Source organism: Parambassis ranga, chromosome 9, assembly GCF_900634625.1.
Source record: "Parambassis ranga chromosome 9, fParRan2.1, whole genome shotgun sequence".
In the NCBI taxonomy this organism is placed as follows: Eukaryota; Metazoa; Chordata; class Actinopteri; family Ambassidae; genus Parambassis; species Parambassis ranga.
In genome coordinates, this window is record NC_041030.1 from 9,806,430 (window position 1) to 9,831,519 (window position 25,090).

At 42.8% G+C, this 25,090-nt stretch overlaps 1 protein-coding gene across 1 annotated transcript; it reads right to left on the bottom strand.

The window, feature by feature from the left end:
* Positions 1–62: 62 nt before the first annotated feature.
* On the bottom strand, positions 63–24,995 carry slf1 (SMC5/6 complex localization factor 1). The gene is made up of 18 exons (XM_028415282.1): positions 24,757–24,995; positions 24,356–24,477; positions 23,850–23,928; positions 23,471–23,696; positions 23,237–23,390; positions 22,744–22,866; positions 22,527–22,592; positions 21,862–22,008; positions 21,368–21,534; positions 21,093–21,227; positions 20,725–20,878; positions 20,455–20,623; positions 20,200–20,345; positions 19,634–19,746; positions 16,129–16,208; positions 11,693–11,785; positions 10,537–10,719; positions 63–1,014 (listed from the first exon to the last, which is right to left on the bottom strand). The coding sequence occupies exons 2-18, from the start codon at positions 24,464–24,466 to the stop codon at positions 518–520; spliced, it is 2,643 nt and encodes an 880-aa protein (XP_028271083.1). The 5' UTR covers positions 24,467–24,477; positions 24,757–24,995; the 3' UTR covers positions 63–517.
* Positions 24,996–25,090: the final 95 nt, after the last annotated feature.

Genomic DNA, 25,090 nt, shown 5'->3' on the forward strand with positions numbered 1-25,090 from the left:
GTGACGATTCGGTTTCTGTGTCACATATTTCAGGTTTGAATCTCTTTTTTTTCCCTCCTCTCTTCTCAGAGTGCACCTCAGTGTCCCACCATGGCAGACCAGCATTGCTAGAAAACATTTTATTTTTTACAAATGTGGTCACTCAATCTGTCAGTCCACACTTCATCTTTTACAGTCAGCTATTTTTTCATAACACAATAAAGAACAACTTTATCTTTAACAAAATGAGTATATAAGAAATGTATAACAGATAGCAGCCTCTGAAATTAATTAGTGTCAGAAAAATATGTGAAAATGTTAAACATAAACTACATTCAAATCTTCGAACACAACACTTTTTTATCATAAAAAAGATACCAAAACGTAACGAAATGCATCTCTGTAATAAACATACAAAAACATTCTTAACCAGTTATATGAAGGCCTTGGTGAGTCGTTTGACACCAGTTGCTTTTTTGTAACATTCAGTTTGTGCATTAATTTTTTTTCTTTTCTTCTCTAGTCTCTACCTCTCTTTTCACAGATCAGCAACTAGCATTTTTCCACGTGACCTGAGATCCTCCAGTATCTCCATCAGGAACTGTGTGTTCTCTCCTTTGCACTCCTTCACAGCCTGACACAGCAGTCCCTGGTGCTTCCCTCGGCTGAGCTCCAGTAGTGTTTCCGCATCTTCCACCAGCCTCACTGCGCGCTGGTCGGTCCAGCCCTTGGTGACTTTTTGAGAGGAGTGCATCTCCAGGGCCCTGACCAGCTTGCTGCACAGGCTGTGGGGTTTGTCAGCAAAGTGCGTGTGGCGAGGCAGGCCCTTCTCCTGGTGGTAGGAGAAAATGAGGTGGGACAGCAGAGAGGAGCCGGCCTCCAGGAGCGGAAGGTTTAGGACCTCTGTCCCTTTGTTTCTCAGAGCCAAGTCTCCTGTCTGCGCGCTGCGGAGGAGCTCCTCTCTCTGATTTGACATGGGGACCAGCTCCAGTGGGACCCGCCCTTCTCCATCAATCTGCTGGAGGAGAACTGAGCCTGAAGGAGGACAGAGGTTTAAAAGATCAGATCACACATATGTGTAGAAACAAAGCATGTTACATGACTGTGCGTACAAAGACATTAAAACACAGACTGTAAATATTTGTGTGAGAATACTTGATATTTCAGGTGAGGGCTACAGAATCTGGTAATTCATTTCACAAGTCAGTTAAATTTTTAACACTGTACAAAGGCTGAAAGCAAGCGGGGAGTCGCTGTTATCCTAACGTGGAAAGTAGAACAGGGAACATAAGGCTGCAGTGCGAGAGAAAATGGTTGTAGCTGTTTTAAAGTGGCAGATTCGCCTGACACGTGGAGGTTAATGAGTGTAATGTAAACAGCCAGCTGAAGCATCAGTGATAATGTAACACAGATCAAACTGACATGCAGCCAAGCTACCTCACACTACAGCAACATTATCAAATAAGGCGGAAGAGATGCAACACGGGTCAACGGCAGGACGCGGCAACACATATAAATGGAACACAAGCACACACATGCTATACAGTACACACAAATTTAGAGGAACTTCCACCACACACACATATACACAGAGTGTGTGAAGTGAGGAGTTTAAATGAACAGCTGTTTTCCCACTGGAGCTCAGTGCCAGTCAGGGCTTTTAGCTCGCTTCAGCACTAACTTCAGCTGACACCTTGTCTTAACTCTGCGACTGGCGGGTCACTTTGTGTTTGTGTAAAAGGCACGGAAGGTTAGCGACCTGATGGGACGCTCTGCTTTTTTTTCATGCGGTGCTGCGAGTGAGCTCATTGCTTTCAGGAGTGACACAGAGGGCTGCTGGGAGGTGACTAACAGACACCGTGACACACATCAGCACAGAGTCTGTGAGGAAAGTGGTTTGTGACGATGTTTTGCAGCTGCAAATTTGTGCATTAATTCATTTGTGTGTGTGTTTAAATGTGTTTCTATTCATTCAGCACATTTCTAGTAACCTTGTCTTTAACTTTTCAGCCTAGTTTACTACTTTGACAGAACATGACAGTCAAAACTGGATGTAACACTGTTGCTTCTCCTCTTACAAAGACAGCAAAGTTATAATGGTGACATTTACCATCTCCTCTCTGCTCGTCTCTTCCATTTTTTGTTCAGACTGAAAGCCATTTTCCAGTGTCAGACAGGCCCGTGTGCATTTAGCCTACACGGAGTGGGTCGAGTCAACTGTGAGCCCTTTGTTTGCTTTCACATAGACCCATTTCTATGGCAAACTGCTCTTGATGGCACTTGACTGTTCAACCTCGGCAATGCTGCTGCCACTTGTGAGGGAGTTTACGGCTCTGTGGAGCCTCGGCGTGACACACCGACAGCTGAAAGGCTGCTTGATACCACTACTGGCAGTTGTTTCTGTTTGACAGACACCGTGGGGCTGCAGGAAGCATGATGTTTTAAAGGAGGGACAACCCTGTGTGTGTGTTGCATCCCGACTTACACTTCCGAAGCCTCCCAGATGCCATTTTGACAAACACAGCCTTGTTTTAAATGACAAAAGCTTAAAAATGGAATGTTGTATGAATTGTGAAATTGCTCTCCATCTCTGTCTGCTACAGGACTAACACTGTGTGCAGCAGTTATGAGATAATCGGTGAGAGCTCACGTAGCTGTTGGCGGCGAAGGTCAGCGCTCATCTACCTTTTAGTGCTTCAAGTCTGAGTGGCAAAAACTCAATCTGCATAAATTGTGGCATTAATCTACATAAAGTTTTACATAAGCGAGGAAATTTCAAATGCAGAGGTCAGGCGTCGGGGGCAGCAGTCAAGGACGTAAGAGCACAGATTTGATCAAACTGGCCACGGGAGAAAGGCAGAAGGGGAAACAGAGAGAGAGAGAGAGCAAAGTGGGAAAGAGTGAGCTTGTTCACAGCAGGTCATAATCACCAGGTTTCTATAACAAGCTGTCCTCACTGTTACGCTCATCCAGTAGGAGTGGCTGTAATGTGTGAAGCCAACCCTGGCATGACACATTAGAGAAAGCTTCAGGTCCACCAGAATGTGGGAAAAAAGACTTCTATAGTACCCCATACACACACACACACACACACACACACGGCCACTAACAACACTGTGGCTGAAATAAATGGATTCAACTTTGTCCCTGCTGGACAAACTATAACAGACGGGGTGGCTTTCAAAGTTAGGTTTTTTACCCCCTCGCAGTACATCCTGTTCTGTACCTTTCTGTGGGAGGACCAGAGCTGGACAGAGCTCTGCAAGGGGCCCTAGCTGACCCAATATAGATGCATTTTATCTGCTATAATGAGCACAAAATACACAATTACATAAAGCACAACTGGCTTGTCCCAGCCACTACAGGTACACATATATATTATATAATAAATACTACCAGAAGATTCTAAATTAAAGCTGTAAAAACAACAATTCTTCTTTTCAATTGTGTTTTAAAAACAATGCCCTGAAGTAAAAAGTTGACTTTTACTCCGCTCTTGTTAAAACCAGAAACAGGCATTAAAATTCAACTCAAACTAAAAGAAGGGCGAATCTGCTCCGATGCTTTAAATTCTGCCTGTTATCTCCAAAAAACACAGAGGAGATGCACGTCAGCAGCAGGAGATAAAAAAAATGCCAGAATAAAAAAAAAAAAAAAAAAAAAACACGATTTCCCAGAGTTCTCTGTCGTCATCATGTCAAACCCGGCTAACAGACAGGCTCCAATCAGAGAGATGACGCTGGTGTGCGGGGAAGAGCAGTAGAGGGGCCCCGCAGCACGGCCCAGGGCTCGGCTTGCCTGAAAGCCTGCGAGGCTGCCTGTATGGCTGCGTGTTTGATTGTAGATCTGTCTGCCTGAGAGCTAACTGCGCGTGTCGATGTGTGTACTTTGTCACATTTGCATATTTACCTGCCTGACTTTTTTTTTTTTAGAAATCCATTACACATCAGGCTGTCTTTTGTTTGTGCTTGTATGTTTCTCCCACTGTTGGAATCAGCTGCTCCTTATTATCAGTCATGGGATACGCAGCTTAACTGCACTTTATACAAGGTGTCAATGGTCATATCCAACATTAAATTGCATTTTTGAACATAGTAGAAGACATGAGAATTGGATCATATGCTGTTTATAATGTAATGCACATATACAGACTGCAGCCTGGGGAATGGTTTTGGTGCAGGGACTGTGACTGAAGTGAATCCAGGTATTGGCGCTGGGTGTCAGATATGCTGCAGTGGAGATAAATACAACACCTGAGGGATTACATGAGAGCATAGGGTAATTACACCATCCTTTGTGTGTGTGTGTGTGTGAGTGAGTGCATGAATGTGAAAATACCCCACTAAGACCTAAGCTCTGAAGCTACAGCAGAGGGAGGGGAATTCACATGCTGAGCAAAAGCCACTGCCTGATGCACCAGCCAGATGCAGTCTGGCTGCTCAACACACACACACACATACATTTACATACAGAGCACAAAGCCCTTTGGCCTTTAGAGGGCAGGCGAAGACAAGAAATATAAAAGCGAGAGTGGAGGAAGGGAAAATTGGCGCAAAAAGAGGGAGGGAGAGAGGGAAAGAAAGATGCAGTGCTCCCTCCCCCTATGTCTCTGTCTCTGGTCTGAGGCTGGGGCTGAGGCAGACAAGCTGGGAAGCAGGCAGCTCCACAGCATGGTAAACATCCTCTCTCTCTCTCTCTCTCTCTCTCTGCCTTTCTCTCGCTCTCTCACTTGCTGCCTGAAAAGAGAGGCAGGGTGAGTGTGTGTGAACTGCAGCCAGGGGCACGGCATCACATATCCACAGGGAGCTGCTAGCTAGCGACTAGAAACCACAGCAAAAACAACAAGGCCAACCAAGTGAAGCCAGCGGAGAGGCATCAGATGCAGGGAAAAAAGAAAAGACGAGCCAGACGTGCAAGCGTACGAAAATCCCTCTCTGCTGTAGCAACAGCGTTTGAACGCTCAGCGAGATCGTTCTCTAACATGATGTTATTAAGTATGAGGAGAAAAAGTCAGTGCTGTGTTTTGCTTTTTAATGCAGCTTAAATTACGCTAATGATATTATAAACAGAAGCCTCTGTCTGTTTTCAGTCACAGATGAGCTTCATTTGAAGAGGTTGTATGATTAATGCTCCTCACTCAAACAGCCTGGTTTAGGTTTTTTTTTTTTTTTTTTACACAATCTTTCATGTGGCTGGATCATAGCCTTTTGGATGAGTCAGGGCAGATAAGACAGAAATAAAGGCATGGACACCTACTGCTAGCTTTGTATAATCCCATTCCACTGTAGGACTTCCAGTGTGAAGGGGGCATCAGATAGACAACTCTGAAATCCCAAATGTTGATCAGCAATTAACATCTTAAACAATTAGAGTGAAACCTGGAACCTTAACAGGTCTCTTGAACCCAAATCATGTTGTTCAAACTAAGCAACTCTTGTGGCACCCTGCCACTCATGGAAGGAGCAAAAATACATAAATACATGAACTCTGTGATCTTAGAATTTAGTATTAACATGGCCAACACCTGTGAAAGGAGCATTTTGCTTGTATTTCCCTGCGCATGTGCATGTTGCTTCCTGCTTAGTGTTGCCTAAGACACTCTTAAATGTAAAAAAAAGCCATGCACAGTTACTCAACTGTAACAAATGGGATATTAAATTAGTATTAGTAATGTTAAAGTGATGCAGTTTAGCTCCTCCTCCTCCACCTGCACAACTTTATTTTAATGCTGGTACTGTGGACCATGGTGAATACTAGCCAGTGACTACCTCTCAACAGTTATTTTTTTTAATTTTTGTTTTTGGGCAAATGCCAAGATTTTATTTTAAAGCTGATGCCAGCCACTATCTGGTGTGCATTTTTTTTTTTTTCCCCAGAAATGATAACCGGTCACTTCCAAAAACAAGCTAAGCCGCAAGTAAGTTAAATACTTCTAAGCATTTACCAGCTGATGTAAAAATACTTTCTAGTTTCAGACACAAGTCTTTCACATCTGACTACACCTTTAAAAGAGAAGACTCTCTGTCTCCTGCAGCGTGAAGCCTTTACATTTAACCTTGTGCTGGCAAAGTAAGATTCGACTTCTTCAGACTCACTTTACAATCTTTTTCTCTTTTTGACAAGTTGTACTGTATGCACCGAAACGATTTGTGCGTTCTTCTGAAGACTAAACAACGCAGAGGTGAACGGGAGGTGTCCTGAAGTACTAAGTGGATGATTAAAACACACAAATGCTGTGGCTTTAGCTTGTTATTGAAAGAACAGCTTGATTAAACACGCCTATCTGCCGTTGAATGTTTGAATGTCTCTATTGACACTTTCCACATTTTCTTTGTTATGACCCACTCCACCAGAGTTCAAACATTACTCATTGTAGCTTTCCTGTTAATGAATATCAAATCACTAGTTATTTAAGCTTTTTTTCCCCCAATGTAACTATTGAATTTTTCGCTGAATGTTGTCTTCTGTGTTGTTCTGGGACACAGACACTGATCCTCACGGCTGACAAAAAAAAAAATCATCTTGGCCTGTGACCAGGCTTTTTCCAATCAGAGCGCAAACGAACAAAAAAGATATAAATGAAACCTTGAAACACAGAGAGGAAGAGCACCTCAAACCCCCCCCCCCCAGCTCCTCATGTCGTCTATACAAATAAATATACAACATTAAATTCCTGTTGGGCCTTGTACGTGAAAGAGGATGGCAAAATAAGTATAAATAATTTTATGTTCCTTGGCCTCTGCCCTCTTTCTTTTCATAGAAGCTGGCTCCCTGTGGCCTTCACGCTCTCCGAGTGTGATAGCTGTTCAGAAAAAGAATGAATGTGCAAGTGGTCTTGGGCATAAGTAGCAGGCGAGCAACCTTTGTGTAACAAATCTCAAAATCGTCATCCTCCCTTCTTCTGTGATCCTCTCTGGCCCTCATCTGTATAAAACACATACAGTTTTTATCTGAAAAAAGGGGTCTCACCCTCCTCTTGGAGCACAGTAAGGAGCAATCAGGGAGACTGCTGGATAGAGCTTCAGCCTTAATCCCTGGCAACCACCCGAAAAACACAGAAAGAAAGGGGTGTGTGTTGCACAGGCAGGAAAAATAGGAGAAAGAAGACTCTAGTCCCAGCAAGGGAAGTCCTTGAACTACAGCCTGGAGAAACCTGCAGTTGAAACATCAACACACACACATACACACACACAGCTTCACCTCTAATACTGTGAGTGCTCAGCTTCTCACAGTTGCTAGTTCAGGACCCATGGGAACATGAGTGTAGAGCAGAATGAACTTTCTTTATTTCTTTATCATGTTGACAGTGAAGAGACTTAAGTGTGTCTATGCTGCAACCTGTTTGTTTGTGTGTGTGTGTGTGTGTGTGTGTATCTATGACAAAGATAGACAAACAGACAGAGACAAACCACGACTGACGACACAGGTCCGAGGGGACCGTGTGTTTTCTTGTGCCACTGAGCAAATGACATCTTTCTGCTCCATGAACACTCGTTCATTGAGATCTACAGGGAACCCGGCATTCAGTGCATTAAGCGTGTGTGTATTTATGTGTAATGCTCAAAACTCCAAAGAGAAATTGAAGAAGCAGTCATGTAGCAACCTCTCCTGCCTTCTTTGAACTTGACTCAAGCAAAAAAAAAAAACTTGAACAAGTCTTGTACACTCTTTCCTCTTCAAGTAACCAAATGTGTGTGCGCGAGTGTGAATCCGTGTGTGTTTACAAGTTGAGGTGGACTAGCTGTGCTTACTAACGTGGTGGGTAGCATTGAGGGGACACCATCAGTGATTACGGTCACGAGGCCGGGTGGTGACAGCTTAAAGGCTCTTTTCTTTATTTCTCCACCCTCTTTGCTAACGGACACGCCTCTGTGTGCGTATGTGCCATGTTCTGAACTGCACAGCTAAAGGCTCCGGGTCATTTTCCATTCCAATCAGGGGTACCGGCTGCCATGGCCACCCTGCAAACCTTAAACAGCTGAGGAGGGAAGGGGCACGAAAGCTCACACACACACCGATTCAGGGAAATTGATTCATCTTTGATTCAGGATTTGTGCATTCATACACCAAAGATATAGAGCCAAGGACACCTTAATATAGTGTAATGAACCACACACACACACACACAGGGTCATGTGGGGCAGCCTTGGGCAATGGGATGGAGGAGGGGAAGAGAGCAGAGTCAGCCTTGCCCTCAGCCATGGCATCCTTTCATTGCCAGCTCCATAAGCCTGGAGGGACTGAGTTAGAGAGAGGGTAGGGGGTGGGATCTATCCGTTCCTCCCCCCCATACAACTTACCCCTTAAAATGCACACATACACACACTCTCATAGAGAGCACAGGCCTCCAAGCAGACAGGCTTACAAAGGGGTGAGATCACTCCCAAATAAAGGCTTTGTTGGTGTGCCAGTGTCAGTGTTGCCCTCTCTGGCCCTACCAAAACCTTGGCAGCTAGGTTCAGCCTGTCTGCTGGAAACAACCAGGACAACGGGGTGAATGCCTCAATGAAAAATATAGTTTCAGGAAATGCAGCAGGCACTCGGAAGACTAAAACACACAGGAATATATAATAAATAAAGAGAAAGAGAGGGAGAGGAATGGATCTGGCCCACTAGCCTGTTTTCCTATCATGGGACGGTGCAGCAAGTCTACCTTGCCAAAAAATGTAAAAAGCAGTCTTGATGTATGGTTGTTAGAATTGCAGCCACAAGCACAAAAGTCCTGCTTGAGTTTAAGAGCAAAACTGGTATGAAAAAAACAACATAAAGATGCTTATGGTAACTAAGCATCATGTAGACCCTGGAGCCAAAACTTTCCACATTTAACAGGCTGGATTTAAAGAAGGAGAGAGAGAGAGAGAAGCCTATCGATGGTGTCCATGGCAACCAGATGGAGATCATGGAAAAGGAGACCGTGAGAGACAGTATAGCCTGGAGTTAAGAGGACCACCTCCTCACAAACTCCCTGCTGTAGCCTTCAGACAACCCGCCATCAAGGTGCGAGGAAATAGCAAACAGTCAGGAGAGAGCGGGTGAGAAAAAGAAATATAATGTAGGAGCCTGCAGGTGTTTCAAACTGAGAGGATTCTCATTCCTGTTGCTCTGCTCGGTCCCAGCAAAAAGACCTAGGCTAGACAGCAAGCCAGACGTCTGCTGTGTGTGCGCAAACACACACACAAAGACTGTGTCTTTTCTAATTTTACAGATACAGATAGCTGCTTCATCTGACCTCTTTTAATTTGCTCTGCCTCCTGTTACTGAGGAAGGAAGGGGAAAAAAAATGGGGGAGCGCTCTCTTGTTTCCTCTCCGGGACTAAACAATCCCAGTCTAATTTATTTTTTGAGGACAGAATATGTACATGTGTTAATGGGAAAGTCGAATCAAATTAACTATAATTAGTCAAACTGAGAAGTGAGCTGAGGCAGAGGTATGTTACATGGGAGACTTCAATGCTGGCAAATAGCACTCCTCCCCAAACACACACACACAGTTCCTCTGCCACCTGCTGCCACACAACCAGCAAACGCCAACCTCTCCTGCGCTCCGACACCCGTCACGCTCACTTCAACCCTCCTGAGCTGAGACTGTATGTGGCACGCAAACATGCAGACACACAGACTACTTCTGTTGTGACACATTTCCACAAAAACCTGCATGTGAATTTCTGCGAGCAGCGGATCCTGACTCTTCTAATCTCGTCAAAAAGACATTAACAGACGTCTTATGAGGTGATGCAGTAATCTGTTTGACAGACACCGCTGTGCAGGGTTGCATGTGGATTATAAAGGCAAGCAGAGAGAGAGAGAAAGATGGTATAGATGATCAGAAATTCTTACAGAGCGGAAGTACAAACCTGCTACAGAGGGAGGGGGCCAGTTCCATCCCTGTTTCTGCTAACATCAGTTTTTTTGGCATGTCCAGATTTGGACAGCAAAAAACAAGATGAAATGTTTTGTTGTCAAACTGAAGTGACAAAAGTAGACATAATTCTTGCTACTAAGACAACATGAACTCCTGTGTCATAAGCCATGTAGATGGACACACAATCCAGTCTGATCAGTGCATGAACAGTCAGTTCTAACAGTCTGAGAAACAAAACTGATCTGTTCCACATTCCCTGTTTATAGCAAGGATTTTTACAATAAAACTCAAATCCCCATGCCATCGTTAGGTTTGTTTGGAAAGTTCACTGCGGACACAGAAGACATTGGTAGAAAGCCAGTTATTGGTTACATCTAATTTGAATGTTGTGTTGCCTACAGCAGCGGCATGGTTTGAAATCATTAGCTATATGGCTAGTCAGTTATTGGTTACATAAAGGCAGGACTGCGACTTAGTGTGTTGTGGATGGTGCTACCTTGCCAGTATAAGTCCCCCTAACTCACAGTTAATCCAAATATGGGCAAACCAGTGGAGAACGAGTGGAGCTGAGGCGGGCAGCTGATTGAGAAAGTGACGCCACTTTTCTCTTGATGTTTGACACCTTTTGAGTTTACTAGCTAAACATGCTCTCATCATGATTATTATTTTGTCAGTTAAAGTCACAGTTTACATACCTGCATGTTCCAGTAGCATTATGGCGATGTCCATGTGTCCGTTGAGCAGGGCATCGTGCAGTGGACTCACTCCGCCCACTTGGTTATTGAGCACCGGAGCAGGGTAGTGTTGCAGCAGGGCTTTTACACACTCGCTGCTGCCATGGTTGCATGCTTCGTGTAGAGGTGTCCAGCCTGCATGGTCTACACAATCAAACCACAAACAACATGCTTTATAATATAGAGGAACACTGCTAAGGGAAAACAGTGAAAAAAATCTTGTAATGATCTTTCCTGTTTAAAGAGATGCTATTGGACAGTACTAAAGTTTCACATTTGGTGATACAATGAGGCTAGCTATGGTGTGAAGGGGCTGATCCACTCTGTTGTGTGGATAGCTCTCATAGTAAGGGATGTTTGGAAAGTAAGCAAAGTAATCAGGGCCGAATGCACAACACCACAGTTCTTAAAAAAGTTATTTTTGACTTATAATGACAAAGGACACAAATATATGTCTCATTTTGTTTCAGTACCATTCACAACTTTCCAGTCCTTTGATTGAATATTAAAGTTGCTGCGGCTCTATATTTTTTTCAAAACTTAAAAAACATCCTGAAAAATAAATGATAGCTCTTTTAGCTGACGAGCAAAGGCTGCTCTGCAGTAATTAACACAGGCCTCGTCATGGGAGAAAAACGGAAACATGGCAGCGGTAATGTTACACTTTTTGTCCGTAGTTCTGCTTGATCACATTTTGGACATGAGCTGCCTACTGAGATGCAAGTCAATTTAGGCTGCTCTTAAAGGGCGATTACAAAATCTGACAAGTCTTCGAAACAACACATTTCCATAAACGGAGTCATTATATTTGACCCTTAAGAGTCTACAGAAAGTCACTCAGAAATATCAAAAGCCATTCAATTCACTTAGCTAAGTGGCCATAAATCTATAAATCTGAAACTACAAACCCATCCCCGCTCTTTCTAGACACACCCTTTACATTTTAGCTAAAGGTTAACCCGAATGATGACGCACACACACTCCTATTTCTTCTCTCCCGTTTTTTTTTTTCCTCCAATGTTAATCGTTCTTCGAAACCCCAGAGCAAACAGTGGGAGTGAAGTGAGATGACGAAGAGACGGAGGTTACAAAAAAAGGGAAAGCGAGAAAGTCTTACCTTTAACATTGACGTCTGTGCCAGGAAGCGCCAGGATCTGAAGCACCGTTTCCACTTGGTTCCTCTTGCAAGCTCTGTGGAGGAGGGTCTCTCCTTCGACCAGGACACACACACACACACACACATAGAAAGACACATACACACACAACGGACAAACACACCCCAAAAGAGAGAAGAGGCGGAAGAGAAGAGAGATATCCAAAATTAGGGTGTGCCTGATGTCCTTCCCATTGTCCCCCTCCATATGGTGAACAAACCAATAAAACACCACTGAAATGTCCCCAAACACAAAAAAATCCTGACCTAAAAAAAGTACGAGCCGCCAATGAGGATGCGATTTAAAGAGAGTGATGAGAAAAGGGGGGGGGGGGGGTGATCTTTCAAGGGGGGAAAAAAACGAGAGGAAAAAATTAAAGATGGAGAGTTGGAATAATTCGCCTCGCTCCTATCCTCTTTTATAGACACAGAGATTTTCCACTTACACCCCGTGCCCAACAAAGTTAATATCAGGGCAGTCGGCAAGTGGTGAGAAAGTAGCCCTGCTTCCTGTCCGCCTGTCTCTATATATTGTTAGTTGAGAGGAAGTTATGGTAGACAGCCCACGCACAAAGCCTGGAAAAGGATTCTTCACAGATCCTGGGTTCAAAAGCTCCGCTGGGCATTGCTAGTGTCACCACATGATATTTAATCAGCGATCAGGAAAAGGAAAAAAAAATATTCCATTTACATTTTTAAACACAGTTCTTTCGCCCTTCCCTTCCACCCCCCCCCCCCCCCCCCCCCCCTCTCTCTCCCTCATCTTTGTAGCGTTCCTTACTTTTTTTCTGATACAATATTAAATCGGGAATATATTAGTGGGCCAGAGCCCCCTCTTTTCATGTATGGCTGAACTTCAGAGGGAAGTTAAAGGCCAAGCATGAGTGGCTCTGTGCTTGCCAGTATAATACAGAACTGCAAAGCCTGTAATAAATGCTTTACTAGCTCTCCCCAGGACGCCACGCCTGTACAGGGGCTCCAATACAGAGCAAAGAGTGGGGCTAAAAGGTGGAGGAGGGGGAGGGGGGGGGGGCAGAGGGGACCAGAAAGAAGAAACAGTGAAGTGAAAAGGATCTCTTTCTGCATTTCAAAGCATGTAGGCAAAAATATTGAGAATACTGGATCTTATTCAATGTGAAGAATTCCTTTCTTCCAGGAAGTGTCTTTGAGGATGCAGGAGATGCATTATATGCCATTCAGCGGTAGTTAACAGGTGGAAAAAGAAAATGCAGGAAGACAGGCTGAACATAAGAAAAAAGGAAATGCTCGCATTTTGCTTTGCTGATTATATCTACTTCAGACATATATTATAGAATGTGCACACACTCAATGGTTTAATATTTATGTCGAAGCTATAAATGATGTCAGTGCACAAACCACTGCAAACTTAATTGGGAGATATTCGAAGGAAGAGTGGTAAGGTGCAGAAGTAAACTATCAGAGTAATTCATGTTTCACTGCATACTGTAGTATTTTAGTGTCATTAAAACATATAGGACTAATAAAAAAAACTGCTGAAATGTTTAGTATTAGCATGCACGCTTAAGTGCCTCTATTCTGTAGCAAAAATCTGAGATTTATTCCAAAACAACAAATATGTATAAATGCAATCTGCAAAAAATCACACATTTTTTTAAGTGAAATCAAGGTGGTATCAGCACAGGTAAATGATAATCCAGTAGTAAACCACCAGTAGAGTCAAAAACCAAAATAACAATCAAAAAACACCCAAACAGAGGGTGGAGCCTCATCCAGACTACAGCCCCTAATGAGTAAGCTGTAGTGTGAGGCACGTCAGTGTTCTACATGGGCAGCTCTCTGCTATTACCGGGCGCTAAAACGCTGTGATTAAACACCCATTCCACTACACCCCATGTGTACACATCCTCGCAAATGCCAGGGCCAATCCATGCACTGTTAAATCACTTTAATGGCTCCAATTTGGACACAACGCCTCTATTATAGGGGTAATTGCATGCTCAGCATTTACAAGCACGGAAAGGATAAATCCGCCTGTCCTTTTCTATAAATCCCCCGTTTCACACTTTAATAGAAAAGTTAAATGTATGTGTTGCTCTTTATATCCCCTCAGTCTGCTTGCTACACTCCTGTAAAGTGCTGCTTGGCCCGCTGATCCCTGGACCAAAAAGCCGCTGGAAGGCTGTAACAATGCTATTTGTCAGGAATGTGTTAGAAAAGTATTCTGTGCCAGTTATTAGATATATTTAAAACTATTTAAAGACTACTGCTGTCGCTGGCTTAAGAGGTAATGGCAGCATGATAATTCCCCTAAGTAGAGATTATTGCAGATTTCACTGGCTTTAACATGAGTGAAATTTCCACTAGTTAAGATTGTAGGATAACTCCATTTAATCAGTCAAAAACAACACTGGGCAGCAACACGCCGTCCTGTTTGCCAGCAGGAAGTAATAAGACACAAAGACAGTCTTAACAGTAATACACAAACATATGAAAACTTGATATAATGTAGCCTGTATTGGTCATAATCTTTATATTGCTTCGGTCAAACAACATTAACCAAATGTAAATATATAATGAAAATGGTAGGCTCACAACAATACGTCATTGGCTTTGGCCTGAAAAAGATCCTTCCTACAAATTAGGTGAACATCTACTGTGAGTTACTATATTTTGTCTTTTGCACACCACTGGTTTAAAGTCCCCATCAAAATAACTAGCAGAGGATCATTTGCTTCTGCATATAGAGCAGGGGAAGCTGCCCTGACTCCAACAAGTCCTGCTTACTCTGATTGGTCGGCTCCAACAGCCTGAGCTTCATTGGTACAGAGCTGCTGAGGTAGATGAAGAGGAGCTAAAAAGGAAAGGAAGCGATTTATTTGAAGTTAGGATACACCCCAGAGTACAGGATGAGTCTTCAGATTTTTTTTTTATTATTATTTTCTAGTAAATCTGTAACTCTAAATTACTATTGTGAGGGCTCTAAGCTAACAGTTCTAGTCCTTACTGATGTAAACTTTTATGTGAGGAACAACATTACTCTGATCCAAATGTCCAGAATAACTGATGGATGCTGGTGACCAGGTTTCAGTCTTCATCTGTCGGATTTAAAATATTCACTCAGCTCAAATGTACATTTGTTAGATAACCAGCAGTCAGGTTTTAAGACTTAAACTGATAAAAAAGTGATGATTTTTCAGTGCTATGGATGAATCTGTATGGATAGTGTTCTATTGCCAGCAATATTGAACAGAGTCTTTGCCTTTAAGTGTTTCTTGTTGTTTCCCAAAAAAGGTAAATCATTATGTTCTTTCTGGGATGCCAGATGAAGCAAAAAGAAAATGAGCACTTCTTGTTTGACCGTCTCCATAAAGCATATTTGTAGTGATTGAAATGCTCTGCTGAGTCCACAGAAACAAATGCAAGATTGGATAAGAGAAGTTTGTCCCAAATCCCTCAACCCCTCTCAGCTACTGTGACAAAGATACAGAGGTTCCAGAAGGCGCAGCAGATGCTCTAAAGAAAAGATGTGCTGAATGTAAGAAAGCAAGCTTACATATGTGGGAGAAAAAGGCTGGAAGAGAAAGAGAGGGAGAGAGAGAGAATGGGATGAGACGAGAAGGGATGAGAGGGCGAGAGGGGAGGATGCTATGCCGATGGTTCATCAAAAATTAATGCCAACTGCATCAGTATAGAGATCACGTAGTGGAAAAACAACACATGCCAACAGCCTTGAGTCTCCTGCCTCCCCTACACCCTCTCCTTTACCCTCCACCCCTACTTTGCACAGGCACAGGGCCTTTCTGATCAGGTGGAAGGGGGAGATATGAGCTCTGACACCTTCGAGAGTTCACACAGAGTGCCATGGCTCTAATTGCAGGAAGTTCCACCATGCAGCCACTGTATTTGCAGTGCTTCTCTAATTGCTGCATTTAATATCCATAAAATGGAGATCTGAAGTGCACTGTATGTATCAATGTGTTTTTACTTCTGTCCATGATATTTATTTGTTTTTAATCTATCTGTAAGTGTTTTTTAAGGTGAATAAGACATGAGGAAAAACAGTGCAGTGCTGAATTTCGATGTGAATGTGGAGGCATGACACAAAGGTGGTGATTTGGCCCAAACTCCAAACTGCCACAGAAATACATAAACAGGCCTACTTATGCAGTCGTAAGTTGGCCTTACAGCTGACTAGATGGAAGTGCAGCCTGATGTAAATCAATCACTCTCTCCATACATTATGTGCTGTTCATTAAACTGAAAGTGATGACAGAGCTATCATGTCCCTTTTTACTGATGACCTACGGTAGTGCATCAGTCCATTAAAAGTCTGCTCGTTGCAAATTTGAAGCTAGATTGTCAAGCACTGCTGTGTAAGTGTGTATGAGTGTATGTAAGTGTGTATGCATGCTCTGTACCTGCTGCGTTGATTCTGTTCAAACCTCTGGGGGTGTTCTCTTTCTCCGAGCTTGTCTCTTTCACCAAAGAGTTCTGGGTTCTGAGTGGAGATAAAGGACACGGTCCAAGGTTGTATGTAGCAAAAATACTACATAATAGTATTAGTAATAGCATAATATACTACTGTATATAATACAGTAAATATATATATATTGAACCTTTGACATTCAACACCAATGATTGACCATTTCAACATGACAGCAAAGGGACTTGGTGGGACAGAAAGTGGACCAGCATCACTGTACTGTGAAGAGTCCCATTAGCAAATGAATCCCTGGCGGTGGGGTATGATCTTATATGATATCTGACAATATTTGTCAAACCCCTGCTGAGTTGGCCACACACACGCATTCACACACACTTCACACACAATCCTCTATTCTTGTCTCCAAAGCACTTTTCCTCCCACTTAACGCCTCAAACGCAGAGACGAAGAATTCGATGTGAGCAAGCACATTAGGAGGAATAACTAGTAAAAGAAAGTGAAGCCTCTTCAAAGTAGTGGCGTGCTAATAGCTGTGGGCTGTCACTAGTCCTGTGTGTAGGTATGGGAGATCTGCCTGCATGAAGCCTGACAGGTGTCTTGTGTGTATACGTCTGTGCACGTGCGCATGCGTTGCATTGAAGTGGGGTGCCATCCGTATTACAGGGAAGAGGCTTGTTCCCTGGTAATTGGGTTGTTCAGAAGCCAGGAAGGAGCTCCCAGCAGTGAGGAGGAAACACTCGTCCTGTCACGTTGCTTGTTATTAGCAGGGACAAGGCTGAGAAGAGATGAGACGGGCTCCGTGTGAATGTGTGTGTGACTGAGAGAGACTCCACAATGGTGTCTATGATGAGGGCACAGCGCTTCTCATCTCAGACCATTTCACCCAAGTGCCCCCTGTCTATATAGGCTGGCAGCAGTGACGGTTGACAGTACTTGGCTTGTATATGCCCCAGTCTCCTCTTCCCTTATGGTTTGCTTTAGAAGGCCAGCATGCTGTCAGTGGTCCAGCTATCAATTCTAGGCCTGAAGCAGTGTGTGCCCTTGGAGGCCAGCACTGAAGAAACTTGTGAGCATTACTGCACAAGGGTAATGCACAAGTGCATGGCCAATGGTATAGCAACAGAAAGCTCTGCTGCACAGTGTTTTCTGAGCCACACCTATGTTGCTTCCTGAAACTGAGGAGGCTTTATAAAATGACTCATATAGGACTGTCTGAGATCTTGCTGCTTGTTCAAAAACATTGAAAGAGCACCTGGGATTTTCAAGGTTTTATAGCAAAACTAGCTAGTGAGCTAGTATGGTTATGTAGCACTTCTGGTCTACTGTGTTTTTAAACTTGTCCTTCCAATGAATGCTGAGTTTACTTTTTTGGACACTTCCGACCTTCTGGTCTGTCCTCTTGTTGCAACAACTTTCCTCTCTTCAGCTGCGGCAAATCCAACCATTGCTGTTTATTACAACAGCAGAATTAAACCTCATGTATGCTGAGAAACCTAGGGAGCTTTAGCTTGCAGTTTCAGGACTAATCAAACCTAATCAAACAATTGTTCATTTGTATGTAGTATGTATGTAAGTCTTACACTATATTCAAAATATGTGGTGGTTTGAAAAGATAACAGCAATTCACAGACCTTGATTAAGCTTTAGAAAAACCTCAGTTTAATTACAGCTTCCTTTCTGCTAACAGCGCTCAGTGCCGCACAGCCGGCAAGTCAAACGGCCATCTAAACAGTCGGTCAATCAGCCGCCCTGTCAGCTTGGTATAGCTTGGACAAGTGCCCTAAAGCTGCTGGTCTGCTGGTGCAGAAAAAACACTCTCATAAAGCTTTGGAATCACATAAAAACAGCTGAATGTGTTCTAAGAGCCGAAAAGGAAAGATAAAACAGGGTTACATGGCTTCAACCTGTATGTCTTGTTCGTTTTATAAATCCAGTTTCTAATACATTGCCATTATGTTGTCTCATTCTCATTGCATTTTACTTCTTTACTGTAACCACAATAAATCCAATTATCATTATTTAAACAGACTAGAACATACCATTTTTATCCTTATCGTTTTAAGTGTTTTTTTTTTGTTTTTTTTTTACAAAAAAATTATGTGAGCACATTTCTACACTACAGTATTAATATATAATTATATATACACACTTGGAAATTATGTATGATTAAAAGTTCAACCATTACATACAATATTTATTTTTGTTCTTTCCAAAAACCTTTTATCATTTTGATTTTTTTTCATTAGTTTTCTCTTAGGGTCAAATGATAGTACATGCCCTTTGGCAGTTCTTTATCTCATCCTCACAGGTTGCATCCCTTGTTTTATTCTGTTCTTCTCATGTCTTTGTTAAGATAACTCAACGTTGTTAACTGCTGGAGAGAACAGAAAGCAGAGAGAGAAGTGATTGAGAGAAGACGGGATCTGGTCAGTGCATGAACCACTAGCCTTCACATGAACCTGCTCCCTGGTGTCTCCTGCCCTTCTTCAGGCCAACTACCTGCTGGCACAACAGCAGATGTCTGATGTGGGGCATGGAGAGTGTGTGTGTGTGTGTGTGTGATTGCACTGAGAATGGGATTTAGTATGCAAAGGCAGATCAAAAGAGGCGGGGAAGGTGCGGTGAAGACTGAGAGCTTGTTGTCGTACAGAAAGACACAAAGGCCTGATGGGATATTCTAGACTATCTGTTTGCTTCCGGTCCAAATCAGACTCTGTGTGTGTGTGTGTGAGAAAGGTGGGGTTTAACCTCCCTGTGCACCCCTCCTGTCAGCCAGCACACACTGATAGGATCAGACCTGGGCATGACCCATCACATGCCAACTCCTCACGCTCTGTCTGACCTCCATTTGTCTGTCTCCACTTTTCCCCTCAGTCCCTCCATTCATGCATCTCTGCTCCTCACCCTTGACACACTCCTCCTCTCTCCAGGTGTTCCTTTGTTCCTTTTTCACTTGCATTTCTCATCGGATCTGTACATTTTCACCCGTTTTGCTGTGTGCTGTATTCTTAAATATGGGGGTGGAAACCTGACAATTGATACACGGTAGACTGCCTATTGAATAGTTGTTATTATAGACACAAGTATAAGCCAGTAAAATAAGTGAAAAGACAAAAGATGATACAAACTATTTACCGGTAATGAGATTTACAGCTTCAGTAAAATATGACTGGCTGAATGCTTCCTGTTATACAAGCCTTTGTGTAAGCATTTAGCAGCAAACCACAGGCAGTTGATGCACACAGAGGAAAGGTTCTTCCTGCCAATCTATGTTTTTTTCCCACTGTCAACTTTATGTAGGACAGAGGTGTGTAAAATGTTTAGAAAAAAAATCTACCCTTGTGAAATTGCCAACATGATGTTAAATGTAATAACAACAATAAAAGACACTTAAATGACCCGTTTGCACCCTCCACCTCTTTACATGTTTTGCTTCAGGCCCTTGTGAGAATGCAGACAGACAGCTGTGTGTAACTAACCTGCAACTGATGGTCCCGTTACTGGTGCAGCTGTGTGTGGTGGGTCCATTCCTGAGGCTAGTACCATTGGGACTCTGAGCTAAACTTCCCAAAGCAGGCAGGTAGGAAAGCACCTGTCAGACATCACACAGACATACACAAGGTTAGACAGTGCCTTTATACTGCAAGTGTGTCCTGGGGGAACTGAGGAGGCACAAAGACACCAATGGTGAGTGAGAAAGCCAGATGCTCTGCTGCAACATAATATGATGGTTAGGCCACATCAGCGATCTTTTTCTCCGTAGCACAGAGCAGTAATATAATCTATGACAAATTTTAAACTGACATGTTAACTAATGCAAAACATCTGTGCTTTATACACAGGAAGCACAACATATACACTAGTGTATCGATAGGAAATGTTAGAGTAAGTACATTCAACTTCTTCAGAGCATGAAAGGAATTTGTGTGAATGTAACTGTCATAAGTCTATGATCAATGTCTCTGCTCAAACTACGATGACAACTGCCACTAGAGAGATGTCTATGGAATATTGATAATGCAAGAGGCTTGCGAAATATACACACCATTTTCTTGAGAGAGAGAGGTTCATCTCCCACAGTGAATCCATTCCTGCAGCAGAGATTCATAAATATGGCATCAGCCACCCCCAACTTAAGCCTGGTGGAGCGAACTCTGACAACAAGCTCCACCAGAACAAGTGGAGACACATCTACAGTAGAAAACAGAGGGGAGATATGTAAGATAAGACAAAGTTACTTCTTTAATCATGGTAAAGATTTTATTGATATATTTTTTGTTCTGCAGGTTTTATTCCTCACCTTGGCTAATGACTGCAAAGTACATTGACAGGTCTTTTAGGCCTTTCTCCACAAGGTTAGGGTTCAGCTTGAAGTGCTGCTGCCACCAGAACTCCACCAGCACCGACAGCAGGTCCAGCAGGGTGTCCGCCAAATGCAGCTTTTGCTTCTCACCCCCTTCAGCATAGTCCTTCATTGAAGAAAAACAAGGTGACTTTGTTTACTATTATGGATCACCAATAAACCCAAATTGAAATGTAACATCATTCAGTGACACAACAAAGTATTTACCATCACTGCCGCCTGTACCAAGAGCTGGGTCAGCTGTTTGACAGCAGAGGACAACAGAGTGGTGCGTTCCCACACAGTCCAGAAGGTTCTATACAGCAGAGACCCTGATACAGATCCTGAAGAGACTCCTGTTCCCTGGAGCAGCACAAAATCTCTGAAGCAGAGCAAAGACAGGGTTAAATAAAGGTAAGACAACTAACCTGCACTTGATCATATATTGATGTTATTTTGTAATATGGCCAACCGAGCCATAGAGCCTATATACACAACTACCATTGGCAAAGGAGATTTGTAGCTATTCAAGTCAAAAAATATTTAAAAAATCAATTCTGTAGATTAACAATAGGTGAACATATTTAAATAGCTACCTAGCAGTGACAGAGTGGAGTTCCCCCTGGAAGAGCCTGAGGACAAGTGACAGGATGTCACAATGGAAATGTAACAACGTTGGTAGGGCAGGGCTAGGGAGCGGATGACAAGTGGCACCACTGGACAGGCAGTACCTATTAGATTAGACAGAATAGTATATATGATATTCTGCACATTAGTAGAACTGGAAGTGCTCACAAGTTTCGTAAACAACCCCTCCGCATCCGCATAAAAAGTATACATTTCCTAGCAAGAGTAATTTTATTATGTTTACCTGATAGAGGTCTCTAGAAAGGGCCACAAACCCGTCTTACACTTGGGACACTGCAGCACTTGAGTAAAATATTTTTGAGAGCTGGAAGACAGCCAGGGAGGGTTGTTAACCAGCAGAGTATACATGACCTGCTGGAAGTTCCTCAGGAAGACAGATGTAGCATCGCCCTGTGACATAACAAACATACAACAGTTCATTTTATTTGGTTATTTAGATGTACAGAAATGATGTTAGTGCTGCAACAAACTCAGGTTGGTGCCATTGTAAAAAAAATATACTCATAAAGTATTTAAAATCGATAAATAAATTTACTAGTAACTGTGTTAATTAAAGGTTAATCCAATGACAGGGACCCTTACCCTAACCCTAAAAATGTCTCTCAGAGCTGCTATCACAATTCAAAAATGCTGTGGAACAAGAAATGTGTTGGTGCAGCCCTTACGGCTTTGGCAGCAGCATGGGGGATTTCTGCCGCCTGGTAATTTTGGTAATACCTGCTGAGCATATTCTAAGAGTGAGATCAGGTATGTAGCTGGTGGCAGGAGGCCTGGGAACACAGAGCTCCATATTGAGTCCAAGGCTTCAATGAAGAGACCGCAGTCTATCATTGTACCGACATTGGTGAAGTCCGTTTCCGATGCCTGGAGGAATAAAAGAACAAATGTAAGAAGGTGTATGGAGCAGAGGAAGAGCACGGCACTCAAAGAGACAGATGGTAAAAAGAAGAAAGAAAAAAAAGTGAGGAAAAAAGTGAGGGCAGAAGGGTAATGGAAATAAGAACTGAATGGGCATCAAAAGTTCCTGGGGGGTCATTTCTGAGTGTCGTTTATTGGCAAATAGCATAAGGAGTCAGAGAGTACAGAATGGAAATACATGAGCACTTCTAATAGCAATCTGACTGATATCCACTTGGGTAAGGTGTGGACAGGACAGTGAATAGTATTGTTAATAGGCCTGCCAATCAAAAGTCTCAGATCAGCTGACAGTGCTGGTTAAATCGGTGACCTGGGTATGATGCGTCCTTGCTCTAGATGTCATTTTCCAGTGAAATGTATGACATAAAGGAAATTGGATGACCTGATCCTCTTGATGAAACACATAGTTATCTTAGAGATGTATAGTAGTGATCATGGGGAGGCTGATATGTATGCACACCTACCTGTGATTGGGTATGATAAGGGTCACTGTAACAGAGAAATTCAAGGAAACACAGTCGTGGCCGGCCCTATGAAAACAAATAACCGTGTCAGGTACACAGAAAAAAAGCCTAAACATCATTAGAGTAAACAGAATGTAGACCGACTAAGATTTCATTACAGTGATGACTAAACATAATGCTTCAGTGCTCCTCTGTAACATGCTCTCTCGATACACACCGCCTGTTTTAATGCATAGTTTTTAAGCTCCGTCTCCAAATTAGAGATGTCAGCGTCATCAAAACACCTCTCCTCTGCTGGATGAGCGTCTGCTAGGAGGAAGTTCATGTCCACACAATTGCTCTGCCAAAACAGACAGATCAACACATAACCAATATTTCCTTTACGACACGCATACTGATTGCACATACTGCGAGGCCAATAAATTAAAACAACAAAAAACTAAATATACACAACAGAGACTGATATGCAAAATACCCAAGCTGCCAAACCAGCTTTCAAACTAGGAAAACTAGACCATCCAGAGAGAGATAGTGAATTCAGCATAAGGCTTTTTAACCTCTAAACTGCTGCTGAACAAAGTTTGCTTTCTTGCATAGGTTTGTGTTTGCATCTTTTTATGTAGTTGAAGATTAAATAGTATCATGAATGAAATACATATATGGATACTGGATAATAACACAAGAGAATATGATTGATGAATCTGACTTACCCCAAAGAGGTGTTGAACTATATGGCTCACAGGATAGCAGGGAGCATTGTGGGATTTTGAGTTCTCTGTAATGGGCTTGGCCATGACATGAGTGATAGAAGCATATGAGGGAGGAGGGCAGTTGTAAACTTCAGCTCTGCCTGCTTTCAGCAGCCTGGAAACAATTATCAAGTAATACATTGATTTGTTTTTTGATTTATTTGGACATGAAATCATTTATAGGTGGCCCCTTACCGTTTGAACATGGCCCTGCGTGTGGGCTCTTGGACCATAAGCAGCACACTCCAGCCTTGAAAGGCCCCTGTAACTCTACCACTGGCCACCTTCTCCCTCCACTGTCTGGCAGGGTGGAAAGCAGCCGTCGAACCAGTGGTAAAAGTCACCTCGTAGAGCCCCTCTGAAAGCCAGGAGCCATTCTTTACGCTGTCCAGCACGTAGTCTGGAGTCAGAACCCACTTCCCTGGTATAAGTGAAGCAGCAACAGCACACAACATCCAACAAAAGAGAGTTAATAAAGAAAGTAGTTAATATTTGGATCTAGCATATTTAATGAATTACACAAATATAAAAAAACGATAACACACACCATTGTAACAATGATCACATGACTGACCTGCAGCACAAGCAGCCAAAAACTTTTCACTGGATAAAACTTGAGGGACTATGAGATGGGTGCTGGCATGCTGGTACACCTGTAATGTGCAATGCTATCAGTTAATGGACATGCAGTAATTACATGCATTATTTATTGAGGGTCTATCCTACCACTTATATGAACTGAAATCACAGCAGCAAATCAAAGCCAAGTTAACAGATATACCTGACATAAGGTATACTCTGAGTGAAACAGGTGCTGCTGTCAGCCAGAGGCAAATCAGTCACTGAGAACACAAATACCTAGGATCATAGCATTTACCTGTTTCTAGGTAGTAATCAGACAGGTTATGTGCTGACTGACTGCACCATAAGTAACAGGACTCGCGTTTTGAGGTGTGATGCAACATTTATATAAAAATAAATACATTCACATCTATGAAGTAAAACGTAATTGTGTATTCTTCCTTTGCTTTGCAGGTGTAAGCTCTAAGCTCTGTACACTTTTAGGAGATATATACTCACTGAGCCACCAATGTATTTCCCACCCAGCTGTTGGATTCCCTGGACCAGAGGTCTCTTTTTGTCACGACGTTTGATGCCAGAGATCTGAAAAACATATCTGCAACTCTCCATCCCGACGACAACTGATGAAGACAAGATGAGGTTTAAAACGACTCAACTAGGATCGCTAGAGTTCATGCAGGATATTACGCAATAATTCTTGTTCGACTACATTGCTTTCATTTCAAGTTGTCACTATTTGACAGCAAACAGAAAGTTATTAGTGAGTTGTTAGATTTTGGCTATAGACATCGGTTGCACACATCTTTACAGTCCCATAGTTGACGAAAACTTACCGAAAGCCTACACGTGCTTCTTTATTCGTCCAAATACTTTGCCAAAACACAACTAATGAAATGTACCTTTTTCATGCCACCGATGGACTCCCAGGCGCGCCAAAACTCTGACACTGACATCCGAAAATGCCAGCAGTACTTGGAGCGGTATCAGCCTGCTTCCCTCAATAATGTTTAACTTCGCAACCAAAGCTACATGACTTCTTTACTCATAAGTTTTGATAAACGGTCGCTAAGCATTTTATTCGTATTCAGAGTTAAGCACCAACTGCCTGTCATGTGTGGACCATTTATTCGGGTGAGGGGAGATCAGTCATGTTGTAATATGGCCTGTGCGTATTATTATCTTTTAACAGATACATACTCGATGTAAAACGTTTGAAACATCTCCAAGATCCCA

What these genes read in the sequence shown, in the direction of transcription:
- slf1 (XM_028415282.1), bottom strand. Translation starts at nt 24,466, where the DNA reads ATGGAGAGTTGCAGATATGTTTTTCAGATCTCTGGCATCAAACGTCGT. An exon ending in TCTTAGAATATGCTCAGCAG is followed by an intron (nt 21,535 to 21,861) that starts GTATTACCAAAA and finishes GTTATGTCACAG; the next exon opens with GGCGATGCTACATCTGTCTT. An exon ending in CTCTCTCTCTCAAGAAAATG is followed by an intron (nt 19,747 to 20,199) that starts GTGTGTATATTT and finishes GATGTCTGACAG; the next exon opens with GTGCTTTCCTACCTGCCTGC.